Raw genomic sequence first — 17,793 nt, 5'->3', positions numbered from 1 at the left:
GCCCCTTGTTATACCAGTTTGAAAGCGGGAGATTATAGCCCGTCTGTCCCCTGCCTCCTCGTCTCTCCCATCTCCCACGCTCTCCCCCCCACTGCTTAAGTGTTGATGGCATCCAGATCGAAGATGGGGCGGTGTTAAAGGAGACATACTCTTTGGCACATATGAGGGAGAGAGTGCACATGTGGGCGCCACATGGCACAGCTAATCTCCCACTGCCACAGAAGCTTCAGCTCCTGAGCACCCCTTCTTTGGGTACAAACGCAAATCTCACACACTCACCTTCTCCAGGCTCGCTGGATGATGCGTGCAGCCTCGGTCCTCCTCCGGCGCTGCTCTCTGTCGTGTCCCCTGTGTGTGCGTGTTGACACTGGTGCATGTGTGCCAGTCTTTCTGGAGGGGCGTTTGTGTTCTAAAGATGAAGTGCTTCTCAATGAGGCAGTGTGACTTTGGTCTCTGGAGGAGCCTGTCTCTGAAGTCTGCTCCTTGTTTCTGTGCTTTAGTGGAGAGGTGGGGGCATCCGTTTTACCGGGAGCACTCATGTGAGGGATGCATTCTCTCGAAGTGGCCTCAATTTGCTCCGTAGAGGAGACACCTTTGGTGGGAGCACCTGTGTTCGAGGGAAGTCGTTCCCTGACCTTTGGCATAGAGGGAGGTCTGGGTTTGAGGCTGGGTGGTTGGCTGCAGCTGGCAGGAGAGAGAAGCTCCTTCAGCCTGGTGGTCTGTGGAGCACCAGACACTGTGTCATCGGTAACATGACTGTGGTGACTCGAGGCCTCAGGAGCCTCATGTGGTTCGGCTGCTTTATGTCGTCTGGAGGATCTGCTCTTGTGGTCTGCTGGGGTGGAATCAGGAGCCATAAACACAAACACATATTTTAATCTCTAATACTAAAACAGAAAAGACGACAATTCACACTGCGGGCTCCATCATAACAACTTTAAGGTCTTGTGCATAATTGTACCTTTGTGTCGCTCCTCTTTGTTCCTCGTTCGTTCAGCTTTGGATAAGGTCTTTTTTTCCACCACAGTCTCATTCATGGTCAAGTTCTGTATAATGTTGACTAAGGAGAGCTTGTCCTGCTCTGCTCTCACCGAGGACACCTTCCTTTTCGACTCTGAAACGTGCTGCACAGCCTCTCTTCTCCGCTGTTCCTCTTCTCGTTTCCTGCACACAAAGAAGACTGTGACCTCATTGTGGCAGGTAAAGGTTGTGTGTGTGAAATGCACATAATGAAAAACAAAGGAAAGTTTTTTTAAAAAGTATGTATTACACAGTTCCCCCCAAAATGATTGGAAAGGCAAACCGGTGTTGTCTTTGAGATTGCATGTTGAAACATTAAATAGCTTTAGCCTTCAGATTCCCCTGTAAAAAGGTTAAAGCCACATAGAGACCAGAGCTAGGGATTTTTGAAAAATAGAAATAAACCTCTTGCGTACTGATCAACATACATCAAACAGGTCGTTCAAGGACAAAAACAGCAGTCGATGAAAGAAACACTGTGAGAGCTGCGAAGAAAAAAAACCCAAAACAGCCATCAGTAACATCACCAGCAACCTCCACAGGGCAGGGACGATGGTATCACAATTCACCGTTTGACAACTTAAAGAGAAGAAATACAAAGGCCATACCACAAGATGCAAACCGCTCATCTGCGGTGAGAATCAGAAGGGCAGACTGGAATTTGCTAATAAATACAAAGATGAGTTCTGGAACAAAGTGTTGTTGGCTGATGAGTCTGGAGAAAGAAAGGATCGACTCATGATCCCAACAAAGGTGACGTCCACTAATCTTTAATATTGACGATGTAATTCAGGACGTAGCAACAGAGTGAATTCAGAGGTCGACATTAAACAAAAGCTGCAAAAGCAGGAAGAATGAAGAATGCAGCGGTTTGGTCAAGTGATTGGGTCTGAGGCTTGATGCAGTTAAGGCAAACGAGGGTTAAGTAAATCAATGTCTTTCGAATGTTCCCATGAAGAGTCGCCACAGTGGATCACCATCTGCATATTTGATTTGGCATCGGCCTTTTACGGCAGGTTTCTGACGCAGGCTGCTTTCGGAGGAGCCACGGGTCACACCGCGACCCCGGGGAACAGTGGTGAACAGGGTTTTGCAACCAAATATTAAATGTCATTCTGAAACAAAAGGTGCAGCGTCTTAAGTTGTTCAATTCATCTTGAAGTAAATACCAGGGGAAAAAATAGAAATTCTGAGCTCTTCATATTCATCTATGGTCTTAAACCCAAATTTCAAGGAATTGACAAAGCCAGGTCATTAGTTTTCAAGGTGAATATGTTCAGGTCAATGCACTTCATTTGAGTTCATATCTATTCATAATGTTTTAAATTTTAAGCAGTTTACATTGCTCTAATGTGTAACAGACAGTTTATATATATATATAAACGTATATATCGGTTAAAATAGACAATACAAAGCAGGCAATACAATTTTTTGGAATAATATTTTTAGTATCTTCTCACAAAGACTTTCATCTCAATTTGCCTGGCTTAAAATACAGAGATGTTACAAGCTTTCTTAAAACCAATTTACTTTCCTAAATGCTTTGTGTGAGAAAATAAAGGTGAGGCTTGTGAGCAAATGACAAACAGGAGAACAAGCTAAAATAGACAGACAGGAGGAAGACATATGTGTGTGCAGGGATGACAGGAGGAAAGATAGATATGGAGAGAGTGTGACTGCTCCTGGAGCAGAGGGAGAGAGGAGGACAGAGACAGATAGTGAAGACAGAAACAGGAATGAGAGATTAACACATGGTTAAATGCAAATAGTTTCAAGTGACAAACAGAGGGTTCTTCGAAGCACAGGAAGTACGACAGAGGCCTCAATTTATGTGACGCTCTGTACGGTTTCAGTTCATGTAAATTTGCATGTGTGTCTATGTTTAGTCTATGAATTGTTGTGAGGACCTTAATCTGTTTTCATGGTGACCTGAACGAGTTGTCATAACATTAATCATTAAATCTTGAGGCGAAGACGTGTTTTAAAGTTAGTGTTAGGCAATTAGTAGTTATGGTTCCACTAAAGCTGCCCAGGAAATTGGTTTCGGACTTTTCCCGGAGTTTGCATTTCACATGTGAAGAACCCAGCGGGAGATTGTTTGGCTCAGATGTTTTCACAAGGACAGGAAAAATTCAAGAACTTTCAGATGAGGGGTGGTGACTGTGTAGCGTGCGAGAGGCAGAACATTACGGGTAAATTCCACTGTGGAAAACACATGTATTTGTTTAGAGCACATGGATCCCGGCAATAGCCCTTACTCTCAAAAGCTTTTATTCTCGTTGTGTTTCCGAAATCTACATCGTTGTCTGAAAGCCTGGAGTGTCCAAGACATTAACGTAAATCGACGTACTGTGGAGACACAACTGTGTGTATGTGTGTGTGCGCTTGTCACTCACTTGGCTGCATCCTTGCGCAGTTGCTCGTGCCTCATGAGGAGCTGCTTCCTCTCCCTGAAGGCCTTGCGGACAGTGTAGCCCTTGTAGACGGCCTGGATGGAGGCAGCAGCGATGTCCTGGATGGCTGCTATGGAGAGAGCACCGTGCTCCAGCATGAACTGCGTCACCTCGCTGTGTCCCCCCAGCAGAGCATAGTCCAGAGGGGTGTACCTGCTCAACGCAAACACTGGTGTCATTCATGGATCTGTTTGCCCAATTTTACTTTAATTGTCTCCTCCCCTCTGCATCCTTCGTGCACTGCTTGGCTCTCACCTCTCCTCAGTGTGTTCCATGTGATTAGGAAAGGCATTGTAGCCCAGCAGCAGTTTCACTGCATCCAGGTAGCCATTGTTACAGGACCAGTGGAGAGCAGTCCGCCCCTGTACACCCATAAATAAAAGCATCCATTCACTCTGCAACTCAGTCCAAATGAATCTCAGAAACCACAGACAGAAGTGTTGTTCCATTTCTGGACAGAAGGGAAGATTTTTACCTCCTTGTCCTGTATGTTTGGATCAGCGTTGTTCTCCATGAGAACAGCCATGCAGGTTATGTAGCCGCCATAAGCAGCACACTGCAGAGGAGTCCGTCCTGCCTGGTCCTGTCCAGCAGCAGTCAGATATTCACCAGGACAATTAAAAGAATAGCAAAGGATTAATGAAGTGGATCCTGAGCTTATACATTTCCTGGGAAGTAATATCCTCATCATCATGTATTCATTGATTCAACCATCCAAATAAAGAGTTAATGGTATTTACTAATGAAATTAATAGTGTGCCAACCTACAGTCCTGGATTGGAAGCTCTACATGGTGTCCCAAAGCTAAACTAAATTGCTGCACTTTTTTTCATTGTTTGCTGAGGTATACAGATGGATTGATCTTGTGCACTAAATGAGAACAAGGACAGAGGATCATATGCACTGACTCTGGCTTCTGCTGCTCTGCACGTGCAAACACTTTCATACCTGTACATTAGGACTAATCCCATTCTCCATCAGTATCTGGCAGACCTCAGCATTTCCTCCCAGAGCTGCCCAGTGCAGAGCGGTGTGACCGTCCACGTCTACCAGGTCCACATGTGCAGAACCTTTAAGCAGAACGTTCAGTTGACTGATGCATTTCATTCATAATCAACACTGGATATCAACATGGCAATGAGTCTTAAATGGTCAGGGAAATAAAGATATTCAGAACAGAGACGTCAGAAAATAAAAATGGGATGCTTGCACAAACTGGATGTACCAGCAACACCCACCTTTGATGAGTGTGAGTATGACGTCTCTCTGTCCCATCTCGCAGGCACGAAACAGCGGCGTGTGTTTCATCACGTCCAGAGAGTCGACCATCGCTCCCTTTTCCAACAGCAGCTTCACTGTGCTCACATGACCCGACAGGGAGGCCGCGTGGAGCGCTGCATGAACATACACACAAAGTCCTCCTGAATCCAACTGCTCCTCCTTCATAACCTCCACCAAGGAGGTTACGTTTTCACCGGCGTTAGTTTATTTTTCTGTTGCATTACACAAAATCTACTGGACAGATTACCATGAAGCTTGGTGGAAGGATGCATTATGGGTCAGGAAAGAACCCATTTATTTTGGTGTGTCGATCTGGATGAGGGTGCATCCAGGAAATGTTTTTATTATTTCAATATTTTAACGAAATTTTCCCATTTTCCCAGGGAACAATTCATGAATCTAGATGAAAAATAAATCAGGTGTATATGGGGAACTTTTTTCATTCATGTCCTGGACTGCAGATCCTCTCCGGCTGTGGCTGAAACCTGGCCAGTGGAGGGTTAAACAGACACAGAACCATAATGAGGAGCATTACACTTAAGCCTCCTCGTGGCCAGTGCAACCCCTCCCTCCCCTCTTCTGCTCCCCAGACAATACAGACCAGAGTCAAGTGCATGGAAGTGACCCGGGCACCAGTCAGCTCCACTGCCCTTCGCACCGTCTCATTAGCATGACTCAACCGTGGCATGTTATGCATGCATAAACAATGAGCGCCTGGCTGAGCAGAGGGACTATCGCCATGAAGATTATATGTCCAAACAGCCCAGGGGGTCAGGCCTGTCTTTGTGTGTGTGTGTTTGTCAGAGGACCATGCTGGCAGTGGTGCGAGTCTATTGAGCAAGCTCACACTAATTTTGCTGACAGTATCACTTCCCTCTCTCACTAGCACAGTCTCATTAGCACCTTTGAGGGAATCCCCTGTAACATCGTAGTCATCATCATTAGCTTAAATCGAGAGAACGCCTCTGCTGAAAGGTGTGTGTTTGTTAAGGTGCAAAGTAACATGGTTCGCCTCGGCTCCTCCTCTCGTTCCTCAGTGACTCACCTGTGCCTCCGTACTTGTCGGCCATGTTGATGTCGATGTGAGGAGAAAGGGCCAGCATGGTGCCGATGACATCGTCACTGCCTTTTCCAGCTGCCCACATAAAGGCCGTCCTCCCCTCCAGATCAGGTTCATCCTTCACTGAGCGGTGGGACAGAAAAACACCAACTGTCTCCTAAACACAGAGACAGACAATTTACTCACATGATGACATACTGACACATCAATGATGAGAAATTATCTTGCAATTAGAATTTGTGTTAGATTTCCAAATGTACTATAAGATATAATGTGACATTCTTATTGAAATTATTCGAAGTTACGAATCTCAACATCTGAACATACCTAGCTTTAGCAACCCCACATAATCAGCAGGATATAGTACATACACAATTAGACAGAGTGTGACTCACAGCATTGTTGCTCTGAGCTCCATAGTGCAGAGGTGTCGCTCCTTGGCTGTCCGAGGGAATTGTGCCCGATGTGTTTCTCTCCAGCAGCAGATGGACGATTTTGGCGTGGCCTGAAAAACACACATGTACGTTTTCTTATTTACAAGTTTTAAGAGCAACGAGCCAAAGAAATAAGAGTTTCTGGATTTGAAAATCACAGTGTTCACATGCTCATGTTTAACATGTTCATGTGCTTAGATTAGTGTGTGGGCAAGCTAACCTTATCTTATTAGAACTAAACACAAAGTACAGGTGAGGCGATGTGCTTGTCTTTGGTTTTTCAGGAGTAGTCATGAACTGACATGTTGGACATATTGAAATTTTGAGAAAACTTAAACTGGTGGTCTTAGAGGAAAACACCATCAGAGTTATTTAGAATCCTCCTTGGGGCTCAGTAGATGTCTGTACAAAAACATTTTCAGTCTGGAACAAAGTTTGGTTTCTGATGATGGGAGGACTTTATTTGCAAAGCTTTTTTCAGGCTGCAGCACATTCACTCACCGAGCAGAGCGGCCCAGTGCAGTGGTGTTCTGAAGAGGTTATCGTAAGCTGTCACGTTACAGCCCTCATAAGATGTCAGCACCTCCACCACCGCCTCATTACCGTCGGCAACAGCAAAGTGCAGCGGCGTCCGCCCCTCGTAGTCCTGCCAGTTCAACAGGGACTCAGTGGGAGCTGCCTCCTAAACACACACACACACACACACACACACACACACACGGGTGAGGATACTGAAAGAAGACAAACTTGGTCTTGTTTTTTGTGTGCACAATAGTGTGTACCAGTATACAGCGGACAGTTTGTGTGGCGCTGGGCTCCTGACTGTGTGCAGCCCAGTGCAGGGGGATCTTGCCCTCACTGTCTGGGATGCCAATGTTGGAATCGTGCTTGATCAGGAGGCGAACGTGTTCTGGTCGGTTATAAAACGCAGACCAGTGTAGAGCCGTTTGCTGTTCAGAAAAAGAGAGAGAGAAATGAAAAGGGTGATACAGATATGATGAATGGAGATGAGAACAGAGGAGGCCATTGTAACACCAGGTTCCATTTACGTTCACAAAATTATTCCACTATGAAATGGTCACAAAATATGAGGGCAGCGTGCTGCACAAAGCTCGTACTGAGCTATTCTAAGATTGCCTGAAACCACTGTCATCTGACGTGATGATGCATATTGGATTATTACAAAACCAACTACTGATGTCAGATACACATCAGCTCCGACAGACAGAGGAGACTGTGTGTTTGTGGTCTTATCAGCAGAACACAGTACAAAGCCGCAGATTGTTGAAGCGATCGCTGCCATTAACATTAACATTAAAATTTCCGCTGCTCCTAACAAACTATTTTCACTCAGTTGGTTTTCTTGTTGCCGATTATTGGTGAGATGTCCAACCGGGCTGGTTTCTGACTGAAGTCAAACCAGGGACCAAACCATTTGTGTGTATTTGTACAGCGGCACCTTGTTTTTGTCTTGCGTGTCAACCTCTCCAGGTCCAATGTGTTTGAGCAGCAGGGCAAGTGCTTTTGGGGTTGGGTGTCTGGTGGCCAGGTGGAGCGGGGTCATCTCCTCTAAATCTTTCTGCAGCCAGTTAGCACGTCTGGACAGCAGCAGCTTCAGGAAGCGCACATTCCCCTGCAACACACACAGACACAACCTCAAAACTGTGCTAAAAAGTAGTTCAGAAATCACTGATTCTCCTCATCATTAGTCATGAACCAGCAGCAATGACACACACACACTCCCCAGGCTTTTAGTCGTGTCTGGTTCAATTGGGAGGTCATCCATCTCTGTTCCCTCCTCCTGCCTCGCTGCTCAACGAGTGAGATGAGCTGTTAAACAGTAAACAGCAGCTCTTTGGCCTGACAACAGCAGCCATTCTCTACCTGTCGTCTTCTCCACATCATTGCCATCATCATCCTCACTTTCTGTCTTCTGTCTCTTGTCACCAGGACACTTGGAGATGTATTGTGCTACAGCTGTTGGAGGACGTAGAAATGTGTGTGTGTGTGTGTGTCTGGGTGTGGGTGTGTGTGTCCATGCAGACATGACTGAGTACACGTATGAGTGTGTTTTGTATATTTGCCATTCTGTGACCACAATGCCACAGTCTGACAGATCTATCTTGTGTGTGAGCATGCATCTAGACCGCCAGTGTGTGTGTGTGTGTGTGTGTGTGTGTGTGTGTTCCAGTCCTCCCTATTCTCAGTCCAATTAGATCGGTAATCCCTGGCCTCTCTTGCTGTCTCAGCCACTTATTGATCAGATGTCAAAGAGACATCACTAGCATCCCCCAACACACACGAACACACACACACACACACACACACACACACACACACACACACACACACACACACACACAGACACAGACACAGACACAGACACACACACACACACACACACACGCTCCCCATCTATGAGACAGACCCCAATAACCTATTACCTCCACTCTTTCTTCAATGATATTATGATCCTGTATCAGTACACTCCCACAGAGGAAGGCCCTGATAAATAACTGAGGATATTATTAGTTCTCCATCCCGATGTTCTTCTGCTGTACAGACCACCCTCTCTAAAGATATTCTCGTTCGTATAGTCTGAGAGGTCATAGGCCTAAATTTGATTAAAAAGCTTCCGCTTCTTTCGTAGATTTCAGTGGCAAAAACACTGTGAAACACTTGTGTCCTCGAGCAGAATAATTGTTTATTTACAGGGCGTGTGTAAGTGAAAGTCATTCCCCACCACAAGCCCTTAGGCCTTGATGACAACCACTAGGGGGCACTGGCTTCCCACTGTCCCACTGGAGCTTGTGGCAATTCAAATTTTCCATCATACATCATCTCCATACTCTTTCAAACTTTATCTTTACAAAAGTATGTCACCATTTCTTCAGAAAATGGACAAAAGAGACAGAGAAGGAAGAACACTCTGGACAAAAATACTCTCATATTTGTGTCTTTTTTCTTTTGTAAGTGTGTTTGTGGATGTCCTTACCTTCTGTGCGGCGAGGTGCAGAGCGGTGCGCTGGCTGTGGTCAGTCTTGTTGACCGAGGCTCCGGCCTTCAGCAGAATCTCAGCACAATCCAGGCGGTCAGCCAGCACACAGTACATCAAAGGGGTCCGACCAAACTGGTCCTCACGGTCCCGCAGTGAGGGCTCTACTACACACACACACACACACACACACACACAAACACACACACACACACACACACACACACACACACACACACACACACGAAAGAAAGAAAGAAAGAAAAGAAACATGAAGGTTTAAGGGTAGGTGTTAATCAAAACCAAGATTTCGGTCAATATGTGTTGAATTTCACAACAAATAAAACAGAAAGTACAATTATGTGGCTTGTGATGGAATATCTTGTAAGCTGTTTTTAAAATGCAGCCTCTTGTACTTTACGTGCTGTCTTAAAAAACACAAGTTTAATAGGACCTCCACTTCCACTTCCCTAAATGAGTCAATTTATTCAGAGCAGTTGGAGGTAGGCTAACAATATTAGCCTGGAGGCTCATGGTGCCCATTCATGAAAATACTTTGCAGAGCTCATGTGATGTTCTTTATGTATGCTAAATGTTTCTATTCTATGTCAGGGTAAGTATCTGTTTTCTACATGATCATTAACAAATAGCAGCATCGCTAAATGGACTGGTAATATCAGCTATTCCATCGTCATTTAGCAGCTGGACCACGGTTTAAACCTTCATACTGATGAGCACCTGCTCTGTTGTGGTTTGTCTACGCAAAAACCCCAAACTTCAACCAGATGCTGCAACTAATCCTCCAATCTGACGTTTCTGCACATGGGCTAAAAATTTGAAAGTTTCCTCAAAGAAATAAACAAAGCAACATGTAACTATATCTTAATGTGAGGGAAACCTCGACGCTTCAGGTGTCTTGGTTGTCATATTAAGATGCATATTATAAAATCATAATGCTCTGCCGATGGGATTCCATCTATTTCTTATTCATCTAAACCACTTATCCTTTGAGGGTCAAAAGGGAGAGCTGGAGCTATCCCAGCTGACAGTGGGCAAAAGCGGGGCAAACACTGGACAGGTCGCCAGCATATCAAAGGGCCAACATACAGAGACTCATAGCACCGCCCCGATGAGATTACAAATGTAATTCACGATCTCTTGTGTACAGCTTACCTGTGATGAGTTTGAGGAGGGCGCTCCTATCTCCGTTGACAGCTGCAGCATGAACCTGGGAGCCCAGAGAGGCAGGGCCCGGGCTGGATGTCGCTGAGGCCTACAACACAAACAGAAGAGAGGTCACGACTCCACCTACAGCAACATACACTGAGTTCACTTATCAAATGTTTAATACGATGACATTAAACCGAGTCTAGACATTCTCCTTTCCATTCATTTACCTCACAGTTTGCTTGGACACACACTTACAGTTAAGTTGTGCGTACATTGTGGTAGTATAATAATCCCAGTTTATATTGATTATTACTAATGATACAGGTTTAACTTTCACTTTCAGTCCAACTCTCAAAACAAATGTAAAACTGAAAATAAAATGTTTAACTTTGAGGTGAGAATGTACACGTCAAGCTCAAGCTGGTGATGCTAATAAGAAAGGAGCAAACTTACAGACATTATTCTTACATTTTCATCATATTTCAGCCAGTTTAACACATGAAACTCTATCAGCAGTCAACTACACAATAAATAATATATTTTCCAATAACGTAGTAAGCGAGCTAATGTTTCTTGACTGTCGGGAGTGTGTGTGTGTGTGTGTGTGTGTGTGTGTGTGTGTGTGTGTGTGTGTATGTTTGCGTGTGTGCGCTCCTGCTGAGGGGGTTAAATCTCTTCCTGGCCCCACTTAACCAGAGCCCAGTGAAAGCTGGGTAATCTGCAGACAGGAAGCAGCATGGGGAGGGGGAGACCCTGTGTGAGCCTGTAAGAGGGGGGTCTCTCTTCATGTCTTATTCATGTCTCATTAATACTGCAGTATGCCTTGCTGTGTGTGTGCGTGTGTGTGTGTGGGGGGGGGGGGGGGGGGTTTAGAGATGTGGGACAAACCCGGCGGGGCACAACACAGAAATCAATTATTGTCCCTAAACACATAAATGCTGGAGGCAGAAAAATTCCTGTCACAATCTTGAGATTTCTCTGAAACATTTTCATTAGCGGCCACAGAAACACATCAGATTCACTCCCTGTGAACATTTACTGTTTAAATACATGTTTTATACAATAAACCAAATATTGATTATACTCCAGTTTCACTCTTGAGAACCTTTAAAGGATCTGAAGCGAGGTGGAAACACACCAGTGACCTCCATCCTTCTTTCTCATCCTCCCTGCCGCCACCTCATAAAGAGTGCTCCTGTAGACACTGCGTGCAGCACGGCAATTACCCACTATACTCGCTGTGTTCTCACGCTCTGCCAAATAGTGGCGTACACTGGTTAGTTACTACATTAACAACAAAGTCACTCTATGTGTGTATAAAACAGTGAGGGTGGGAGGGAAAGATGGTGGGTGCAGCACTTAAAGGTGTGTGCGCGCGTGTCAGGGTGTGCGCGTTTGGCACATGTTGCTACGTCATGGGAAATGTTTTTTCCGTGAGAGAGAATTTTTACAGGGGTTTTACTGAAATGAACCACAAGCATCTCTAATTTACAGCGATTACTGAGTCAGTAATGTAAATGCGTGTGCGCATACACAAACACACACACAAACACACACACAAACACACACACAGAGTCTGTAAATACTAACATCTAACACATGCAGATATAACGGAGATGCTATCGCTGCACATCAGAAAGACAAATATCATGTTTCTGACGTTAACAACCGAAGAAACAAATGAGATACTTCTGCTTTTCTACTTTTCAATCTCGTCCATTTGCTTGTTCCAAACTTTTGCTTCACTTTTGTTGACTTATATATTCAACGATTTCTGCATTTTTTACAATCAATAGGAAAGCCCCCAGCTGCCACAATAAAAATATGAATTGATTGATGAATAATCTTAGATGGAGTTATAATTTGGCCCCAACACTGACAGGGAGGGACAATGAGTCAATATATGAATCTGTGTGAGGGACATTCATATCACCAAGAGCAGGCAATTAGAGTTTCATGAGGAGCTGAGTGTTTTGGAAACACCTACAGTGCGTCCAAATTTGGCTAAAAAGGCTTTTGCGATGCCGTGTCTGAAATCACACAAAGGAGGGTGTAAAAACAACACCAGGTCCTGGTGAGAGGTGTAGTGTGGTCTCAATTAGCCATTCATACGTGGTCCTCAGGGAGCATTCCACTGGTTAATATGAATACAATAACTCAGAGAAAACCATTGATCACGGGCTGAGGTCCAGACCAAGTGATTGTGCATCTGTACAAGTATCGATTCATGCTGATGCTGACATTACTCGGTCTTTATTCATATTCGGCCTCATATAACCAGAGTGAGTTTAACAAAGAACCTCCAAACTCCCATGAAACCTTTCAGCAACACAACAGGAGAGCGGACACACACACACACACACACCTGACATGTGCTATAACTAACACTTGAATTGGTGCTATTGAGAAAGTCATACAAAGAAACCAGGGAGTCAAAGTGTGTTTGTGTACCAGTGTGTGTGAGTATGTGTGTGTTAACAGTGTGTTTGTCCATGTGTTTCTCAAGCTGTCTGTCACTGTGAAGGTGTCTGCTTTTGAGAGAGGATGTAGCTAGGAGCATGCTGGGTAAGCAGTGGGGAACAGAGCCTGCGCCTGTGGCCTTTATTTCAATTCACACACGCACACACATGCACGCACAAACATATACATTACTTTTTCAGCTATACCAGAGAATGCTCAGGCTCTTAGTAGACATGGGGTTATTACAGGTGTCTATACCACCTACTGTACATGTCTGTGTGTGTGTACACCTATTTCTCAGACAGGAGATAGAGGCTGCAGGGAACAGTCCCTTGGTTTTGACTGACATGTAAAGAGGTGGGAGGAAGTATAATATGAGCCCACGGGGATGCTCAATCTGTAAAGCCCTATTTCTGGGGGAGTTCCTGGATCCCCAAGGACCAATGAGCTGGCTCCCTCAGCTGGGGGCCGAGTCCTGGGGCACAGCGGGGCCAATCAGCAGGGGGAGAGGGCTGAGTGACACGTAGATCGGCTATTTTACATCATTACCACAATGCATCCTGACAAATGAGCCCCCAGGGTGTGGGCCAATCACCTGGGAGAGTAATGCAATTAGGCGGGACCACAGCTGTCAATCTTACAGCTACGGGGGTCAGGTAGCTATGCCTGTGGCTAAAACACCCCTGCCTGCTGCCTGTGGTTCACACACACACACGCACACACGCACACACGCACACACACACACACACACACACACACACACACACACACACACACACACACACACCATTTATAAATGGGGGAACATATACATCAGTGATCCTATGTGAAGTGTGTGTAGAGAAAGAGACACAGCTGGTATGTTTCTCCTGGAGGTGGATGGTAGGAGATAGTGAGTATGTGTGTGCCACTACTTGAGGGACCCAGGGATTGACTTGTGTCCTCCAAGGACCTATCACCTAAGTGTAGGTGTGTGCATATCCGCATACAGTGCATCTGGGCGTGTGTTAGTGTGTGCTTACTTTTGCTCATGTGTTTTGGCCCCACTGGGGCACGGTGTTGTTTATGTTCTGAGTCTGAGCTCTGTGCAAGGATTATGACAACAAAAGTGGGGAGAGGGCAGAATCATAGGGGAGCTAAACCTTGTGCGGAGAAGCCCTGCATTTGACTAGCATGTGCGCGTGAGCGATGCCGGTAATGAGGCTTATCTTAGTCTCATTAGGTGTCGTGATATCATACCGGAGCACTCCAGTGTGTCGATAGGCTACGGTTCTTCCCAGCATGTGTGTGTGTGTGTGTGTGTGTGTGTGTGTCTGGGCTGGTCGATGCTGCTGTGACTGGCAGACTGTCAGATGATGCTAGAGATGAATCAGGGGCACTACCAACACCCAGGCTCCATCTCAAAACACTTCTGCTTACCCCCTCCTGGCTTCAGTACGACACAGGAGGAAGAGTTGATAACATAACACTCCTTGAAACAACCACACAAGTTTTGCAGCAGTGAGCATAGACACTGTCACTTTGTGTGAGTGTGCGTGTGTGTGTGTGTGTGTGTGTGTGTGTGTGTGTGTGTGTGTGTGTGTGTTCAGCTGCTGCTCTAGACACTCTGAGAATTAAGAGAGCTGTGTGTTTTGTGTCATCCCATTATATCACTAATGAGCCGCCCTCAGGAGGGAGGGGAGAGAGAGACAGCGAGGCGGACAGAAAAAGACAGATGAAGAAAAACAGTGAGGAGAGGAGGGAGAGAACAGGGAGGGGGGGCAGAGAGAGCGAGACCAGCTCGGGGACTTTTGCCTCTTCTCCCCTCCGTTCCCTTTTCCCCACACCTCTGAGTCTAATTGGACTAAAACTGTGATCTAATTAAATGTCCAATTAAAGTGCAGAGAGCAATGTGCCCATCGGCGAATCAGAGTACAGGGACATAATCAGCTGGAAAAACAAACAAAAAAATCAATGGAAGCAACGTGAAATGGAAAAAGATGGAGAAACGGAAAAGGGTGAGGACGGTCAGAGTGCAGGCGGGGTGGTGTGGGTGTGTACTGCATGTTTTGTGATTGGACGCTGTGTAATACAGCTTCAGACAAAGTTACTGTAGAAAATATATTGCATTTGAAAACTGTATGTTGCTAATTTAAAAAAAAAAATCAATTAATTGATTATGTTTTTAGTCAAGTAAAAGAAGCATTTCTAGCTTTTGTCTGTTTCAAATTATTGTAAAATGAACATCTCTGAGTTTTGAACACATTCAGCACTGGTAACTTGTAAAATACATCTGTCATTATTTATAGAGATATTTGTTGACTCAGCAACCAGTTCATCAAGAGAAAATCACAACTTCATTAACAAAAGCCCAATGGTTCCCTTGTGAAACCACACTTAAATCCATTAGATTATGATCTTTATTTGGATCTGCATCAAATTACACAAATGCATTAATACCAGTCCCCTAAACCGGATTTTAAAAAAAAGAGGTCCATGAATTATACTCAGAGAAAGAAATAAAATGTTGAAAATCACCCTCTCTCAATGTTAAACAATTGAAAAACTAAATCCTGGATCCACCCCCAGATCTGCACCAAAATTAAACAGGTTCTTTGTTGGTTCATACCCCACCCCTCCACAAAATGTCTTGGAAATCAGTTAAATAGTTTTTGTGTAATCTTATTCAATAACAAACAAACGCAGACTAAAACATAACCTCCTTGGCAGAGGTAACAAGTATTGAAAAAAAATGCTTGTTGGTTTTCTGACCACTTTCTGGTTTCATTCATCCATTTTCTTATCTTCAGTTATAAGCGTTGAAACACTTGCAACTTTTATATTGAATAAATTCTAATTGGCTTCTTTGTATTTTGAACTTTACAGATCTTACATGTTTACCAGTGATTTACAAATTTGAATAAAAAGTTTTCTGCAATACTTGACAAAAGCTCTTAAACGCTTTGTACCAGTTTGAATACAACCCTGTACTTTAATACAATAACTCATCAAGTGGTGAGTAGATACAATGACATAAATCAGTACTTTTTTATTGTGATTATTTTGTTCTTATTTCTTAGCACTGAAGAAATTCTGCTCTTGCTTCTCCCCATCACTGATAATCTGACAGGGAGAGAGAGGTAAATCTTCTTCTGACTCCATCTGTGAGATGCACACACACTGAGAACCCCCCGTGGACAGCTTTAGCCCATAAAATATTAATGCTGGGATTCAATTCAACATTTCACCTTAATCTTCTTAACAATTAGGCTGTTACGGCTCAAGCAATTATGTTTGTTGCACATTCGTCTTGACTCTTGAGAGAGAATAACAAACAGGGGAGACACTAAAGTAACCTACAGATACACCCAGGAACGACAGAGAATAAAACTCTTCTGGGATCTGCTCGGAGTGTGAGGGATTCTTACCATCGCAGCGTTGAAGGGCACACTCCGGCAGATGTTTCCCAGTTTAGTGCATCCTTGGTGGGTATGGATGCACGTCCAGGTCCCCTACCTGCCCTGATCCTGGCTCCTGCTGTGGGCAGAAAAAGAGGATCACTCACGTACTGCGAGCAGCCCACCTGTTCACACTGAAGACTGCCAGCATAATACTGAGACTGTACTGATCACAGACGGATTCATTAGTCTAATATAATCTGGTGAGATGCATCAATCTTTTGTAAGTACAGTGGTAACAAAGTACATTTACTTAGTTACATTTTTTTAATGTATCTGTACTTTACTTCGGTAGATTCTTTTATGTGTATTTTTCCACACAAATCAGCAAATATCTGTACTTCCGGCTGCACTGCATTAGATATAGGGTTCTAGGGTATATCAAACAACAATTCATACAACTGACACTGAATCTTTAAGTAAAAATTGTTTAGAATTTCCCACTGAGTGAGCTGTGGAGCTGGTGTTATTGTATTGTAGGTGCTTTGTATTTCTAATTATGCTATTTTACTCTTTTACTCCATTTCATAGAGAAACAGTGTAGTTCTTACTGCACATTTATCTGACAGCTACAGTCACAACAAGTGCTTTGATTTCACATTGAAAACATATGACTTGTCAAAACATGATGTATTATCATAGATTAAAGGCCCCACACGTGTGTTTTCAGTTATGTGGCTGACTGGACATGATGAGGGTGGAGCTGGAGAAAACTGGTGCTGGGATTTACATGAGCTCATCAATACGAGTGATTAAATTGTAACTTGTCATGCAACAAAACAACCTGGAGACCTCCTGAATGCCTGAGAAATCATATGCTTAACCTATTTTGTGCAAATGATTTCTAATCAATATCTTGCAGGATCCATTCTTTGAAAAGGGGTCATTAGAATGCAGTACTTTTACTTTGGAGACTTTATTTTGCAGATAATGTATTAACACTTGTATTAACCAGAAGAAGAAATTTAAATGCAGGATTTTTTTACAGTGTTTAGTTTAGCCTCTCACTTGGGTAAATTTGATTCTTTCTTCCACTTTTGCCACTAAACACCAAGTTTTGCAGGAGTTAGGGATCAACCTGGTGTACCTAAATGTCCCCTAACCCCAGTTTAGTGCTGTGGAGTGTGTTTTCCCTCAGTGCCATGAAACACATGCAAGATGGTGAAAAACAGGATGAGGAGAGATTTACAGAAAAAGTCCCAATGATGCAACTCCCCCCTGTTCAAGAGAAATCAGTAAAATCGGTGACGAGGAACAGAACGTGTGGCATCGAATAAACTGAGTGTAACGTTAGTGGCTTTTTATAAAAGTAACTTAAACTCCCGCTTCGTCGGTGCTGTATTTACCTTTTGATTCCTCTTCCTCTCAGATGAAAAACTGGAAACTTTTCTTCCGAGCCGTCCCGTTCCATCTCCGCAATCTGGGTCACTAAACACTACAACTCCCATCGCCGCCGCACACACATACACCGCCATGATTGGAG

The 17,793-nt window shown here is 44.2% G+C and overlaps 1 protein-coding gene across 11 annotated transcripts in view; it reads right to left on the bottom strand.

Moving 5' to 3' along the window:
- Nucleotides 1-17,793, bottom strand: part of invs (inversin) — a 21,572-nt gene extending 3,779 nt beyond the window's left edge. For 2 of the 11 annotated variants that reach the window (XM_069537511.1, XM_069537513.1), the window contains exons 1-16: nucleotides 17,657-17,793; nucleotides 16,281-16,389; nucleotides 10,417-10,516; nucleotides 9,244-9,410; nucleotides 7,708-7,881; nucleotides 7,031-7,198; nucleotides 6,750-6,930; nucleotides 6,210-6,319; nucleotides 5,800-5,971; nucleotides 4,712-4,867; nucleotides 4,422-4,543; nucleotides 3,949-4,056; nucleotides 3,729-3,835; nucleotides 3,417-3,626; nucleotides 962-1,164; nucleotides 280-835 (exon numbers count right to left, since the gene is read on the bottom strand). In XM_069537511.1, coding sequence (XP_069393612.1) covers nucleotides 280-835; nucleotides 962-1,164; nucleotides 3,417-3,626; nucleotides 3,729-3,835; nucleotides 3,949-4,056; nucleotides 4,422-4,543; nucleotides 4,712-4,867; nucleotides 5,800-5,971; nucleotides 6,210-6,319; nucleotides 6,750-6,930; nucleotides 7,031-7,198; nucleotides 7,708-7,881; nucleotides 9,244-9,410; nucleotides 10,417-10,516; nucleotides 16,281-16,283 — 2,537 coding nt within the window. In that variant the 5' untranslated portion in view covers nucleotides 16,284-16,389; nucleotides 17,657-17,793. The remainder of the gene's footprint in view (nucleotides 1-279; nucleotides 836-961; nucleotides 1,165-3,416; nucleotides 3,627-3,728; nucleotides 3,836-3,948; nucleotides 4,057-4,421; nucleotides 4,544-4,711; nucleotides 4,868-5,799; nucleotides 5,972-6,209; nucleotides 6,320-6,749; nucleotides 6,931-7,030; nucleotides 7,199-7,707; nucleotides 7,882-9,243; nucleotides 9,411-10,416; nucleotides 10,517-16,280; nucleotides 16,390-17,656) is intronic. The other 9 variants (XM_069537515.1, XM_069537519.1, XM_069537514.1 and 6 more) reach the window with 7 other exon arrangements.

This window comes from Paralichthys olivaceus, chromosome 13 (genome assembly GCF_024713975.1).
Source record: "Paralichthys olivaceus isolate ysfri-2021 chromosome 13, ASM2471397v2, whole genome shotgun sequence".
In the NCBI taxonomy this organism is placed as follows: Eukaryota; Metazoa; Chordata; class Actinopteri; order Pleuronectiformes; family Paralichthyidae; genus Paralichthys; species Paralichthys olivaceus.
The sequence above is the reverse complement of the archived record's forward strand: the minus strand, read 5'-3'. Positions and strand labels throughout refer to the sequence as shown.